General features: G+C 41.1%; 1 protein-coding gene across 1 annotated transcript in view; it reads right to left on the reverse strand.

The window, feature by feature from the left end:
* Nucleotides 1-1,997: 1,997 nt before the first annotated feature.
* Nucleotides 1,998-4,270, reverse strand: part of CSUI_010506 (4 -phosphopantetheinyl transferase domain-containing protein) — a gene marked incomplete at its 3' end in the record, with an annotated part of 5,221 nt that continues 2,948 nt past the window's right edge. Inside the window, exons 4-5 of the mRNA XM_068070609.1 lie at nt 3,313-4,270; nt 1,998-2,173 (exon numbers count right to left, since the gene is read on the reverse strand). The exon at nt 3,313-4,270 is cut by the window's right edge and continues 187 nt beyond it. Coding sequence (XP_067917415.1) covers nt 1,998-2,173; nt 3,313-4,270 — 1,134 coding nt within the window. The remainder of the gene's footprint in view (nt 2,174-3,312) is intronic.

Genomic DNA, 4,270 nt, shown 5'->3' on the forward strand with positions numbered 1-4,270 from the left:
AGATTTCTTCTCTCTTCATAGACCTTAAAGACCTAGTTCCATAAAACCTACATACAGACACACCTTTTCTCCATAACCCTATATACATATAGATACATACCTATTTATACATATAGACATATAGATACCTACATATGTCTATATACAGAGATGTGTGTATGTATAGATCTCTGTGCGTTAGGTGGGTTGAGTTTGCGGTTTAGCTTCGGGCAGGTGTGTGATACCCTTCTTTCTTTTCTTCTTTCCTTTTCTTTCTTTCTATTCTTTGTCGATGAGAAAGTGCAAGCTCGGATCTTTGCTGTTCTTTTCTTCTCTCATCTTGCGGGAAAAGAAGGAAGGAAGGACACCCTCACTCTTGTCGATCAATGTCTCTCAGTATTCTCATACACACATGGCGGCCATTCTTCCCTCCATGCCGACATAGATACATAGAGAGAGAGATAAACAGATAGATAGATTAAAGATAGATAGATAGATAGATTCTTACGCCTAACTCTCTCCTACTACTTTCTCAGTCGCTTGGTCATAGTATCGTCTCTATACATCCAGGTGCATATACATGCATATATATGTATATGTATTCTTGGTATCTTCTCTGTATCTTCCATCTGTCTCTACATGTGTGCATGGTCTCTTTCTGCTGTGAGATTGCTGAGATATCTTGTTGATCTTTCGATCTTCATGAGGTAGGAGTGGAGTGTATGTACAGTAAGGGAACAAAGATGAACAGACTAGATGTCTTGACGATATTCAGAGAAATTTTGTATACATCGCTAGAAGAACAAGAAGAAGATACAAACCTCCTCTTCACTATTCTTCCTGTCTTCTGTCTGGGAGAGAAAGGTCCTTTCTTTCTCGTTTTTCTCTTTCTTCCTCTTTGTCGGTTTTCTTATCTCATGTCTTTCTCTTCTTTCATGTCGTGTTTCTTCAACTCTCCAGGCTAATTATTTAGCTTCACACAGCGAGATCTGAAAAGACATCTCTTCTTTCTTTCATCCTCTTTCTTTCTTTCATTCATTGCAGTGTAGAGGATAAGAAGAGATCGTGAAGAAGAAGCGGGAAATTCAAAAGACAACCTAAGCCAAGAGGACTTTACGTCAATGCATGCACCAGCGAGAAAATTTTCTTCTCTCTTTCTTCCCCTTCTTCACACTAAAGAAAGAAAGAGTGAGAAAGAAAGAAAGAAAGACGACAACACAATGACCTGTCTGTATTTCTCTCTTTCTTTCGCTTTCTCTTTCTCTCTCTTTCTCTCTATGTTCTTCACTTAGAGACTTAAAAAGATGATGAAAGGAACTTTTGACACCTGCGATAAGGCAACAACTGAAGAAGAAGAAGAAGAAGATCCATACAAATGGAGAAAAAGTAGATTAAATTCCTCTTCTTCTTCTTTTCTATCGCACGCCAGTGAGGCACTTCACTCCACAGCCATACACTCGAAGAAAAAGAAGAAGAGAGAAAAGATCTTCTCTCTTTCTTTATCCCTTTCTGTATCTTTCTCTCTGCCTATTCTCTCTCGAACTCGAGTAGTGTCATAAGCTGGTTTGTGGAAGGAGAAGAAAAAGACAAGAAAAGCAAAATATGATGACGTCTATCTACCTGAGAAGAGACTGCGTGTTATTCTTACATGCCGAGAGATAGCTAGCTCTGGCTATCTAGACATCTACGCAAAAGACACACATAGACAGCTCACCCAACCCTAGGATGCAGAAGAAACTCAAAGACCCAAATGGAGACATATGCACATATACACATACGCATATACATATATCTATAAACAGAAAGATTAAGATGTGCACATATATATCTCTCTCTATATAGATACGTCTACGTGTATGAAAACAGAAAGAGCAAGGTGTCTCTATGCATATATAGTGCAAGAAGACTTTAGTTTCTCTCGGGAGAAGAAGAGCATGAGAGAAAGAAAAGGAAAAAGATAAAGAGAGAAAGAGTGAGAGCCATTTGAGAAGTCTAAGAGAAGCTCTAAGAGTTGCTTCTTAGCACCCCACAGCCGTCGCCGTGGCTATAGCTAGATCTCCTTCATCTGCTATGGATAGAAAGACATTGCAAATTCCTTTCTCTCTTTGCTGTTCTAAAGCTCCGTTTATAAGCCGAACTAAAGGCTGATGATTCAGACCTTGATAGATCTCGATATCGACCAGTCTTATACCGTCTACACACAAACCACAAAGAAAAGGCATAGAGACAAGGAAAGACGGCTAAAGAAAAAGAAACCCTCCTCCTCTCCTCTCCTCTCCTCTCTCTCTCCGTTTCCTTATCGATATATACATGTATGCAGCGATCTATCTACTATCTCACTTTCATCTATCTATGTGTCTACCTGTCTGTAATCTATCTATCTATCTATCTCTGTAGCTTTCTCTGTGTAACGTATGTCTATAGGTAGGAGTTGTAGTCATGAAGAATTTTCTGCGGTAGGAGAGACCTCTGAATGGATGGATGGATAGATTCAAACCAGGCGGAAGAAGAAGAAGAAAGAAGAAGAAGAGGAAAGAGAAAGACACACACAGGTTTCTTCACGAGTGTATCTCTTTCTACATAGATCTATGTATATACGTGTAGATAATAAGAGAGAGGGGGCGGCTAAAAGGAGAAGAGTGAAGAAGTGAAGATCTATGACATATATATATCATCATCGGCGCATGCATGCATGCATACCCTATGTAGAGACACATGACCATCATCCTCCCAGGTGTACATACACCAGCACTCCATCCACACGACCTCGTGTATTATAGCATAACTACCTCTTAGAGAGGTTTCTCTCTTGACACCTACATACTTCTCTAGCTTTGATCTCTTCTTCTCATCGTCGACTTCAGAGAGTTTCATTCCTACCTTTCTTTCCCTCTCTCACTCACTCTTCCAGTTGTCTGTTTTATCTCGAGGAAAGAGATCGATCTTAACAAGTCGCAATGATATAGAAACACCCCAATGCTCTCTGTAGATCAATGTCTATAATAGCCTCCAGTCATTCATACTACAGTCTAGAGAGATAGATATAGAGCGAGAGACGTTGTGAGAGGGAAAGAGAAAAGAAATGCCTATGGAGAGAGAGAGAGAAGGAGTGTATGTATAGGGAGAAGGAGAATGCATACAGAGAGAAGGAGTACATATATAGAGAGAGAAGTGTCTAGAGAGAGAGAGAAAGAGTATATATCGAGAGAGAGAGAAAAGCGAGGGAGATACATGACAAGAGGCCATATATGTTGTACAAGGGGCCGTAGGATGTAGTGCGTAGAAGCGAGAGAGCCATGTGTCTAGCGAGGATGGTCTAGCGTGTAGTCTCACATCTGCTTAGGTTCCTGAGACCAGCTCCACCTAGGGCTTTGGCTATCGCTTCCTTCGCAGCAAACCGACGAGCCAAATACGAAGAAGCTTCATATAAAAGACGGCTCTTCTTCACCTCGTCTTCTTCTTCTTGTTCTCTCTTCATCTTATTCTTCTTTTCTTCTTCTTCTTTCTGCTTGTCCTTCTTCTCTTCATCTTTCTCCTCCTCTTGCAGATCTCTTTCTTCCTTCTCTTCACGTCTCTGTAGATCGTTTTGCGTCTCTTTCTCATTCACACCTCCCTTGTGTTCTTCTTGCGATTCTTCTCTTTCTTTCTCTCTGTTTTCTTGCAATGCTAGATCTTCTCCTTGTTTCACGTTGTCTTCTTTCTCCTCCGTCTCACCTTCTCTCCCGTTCGTGGTGGAGGTCTTTTCTTCTTCTTCTCCCCCCCTCGGCGGCTCTGCTGCCTCTTGATCTCTCAAATGTCTCGAACTCTCTTCTTCTCTCTCTTCTTCATTCGTCTCTTCTTCTCTCTCTTCTTCATTCGTCTCTTCTTCTCTCTCTTCTTCTTTCGTCTTGTTCTTCTTCTCCTCTTCTTTTCTCTCTCCTTGTTTTTCTTCTTCTCTCTCTGTTTGACTCTTCTTCCTCTTGGTCTCCTGTTCCTCTTCTTTTCTCCTTTCACGGCTGCGAGGTGCGTTTTCAATCTCTTCTTCTGTTCGCATGCAAAATCTTCTCAGAAATTCATACATCTCGACAGGCGTCAAGATACGCCCTAAGGCTCGCTTCAGCGCTGGAGTGTATGTACACCCGAGTCTCTTTCTGCATGAAGAAGAAGAAGAAAGTAGGGTAGTATCCTTATCAGAAGACTCTTTATCTTCATGCCTTATTGGATCAAGATGAAGCACATTCTTAAAGACACTTCCTTTAGTCGACTTTTCTTCTTCTTCTCTCCATGGGGGGTTCTCTTTCTCCTTCTTCTC

The sequence above is a fragment of the Cystoisospora suis genome (assembly GCF_002600585.1).
Source record: "Cystoisospora suis strain Wien I chromosome Unknown contig_7625, whole genome shotgun sequence".
Taxonomy (NCBI): Eukaryota; Apicomplexa; class Conoidasida; order Eucoccidiorida; family Sarcocystidae; genus Cystoisospora; species Cystoisospora suis.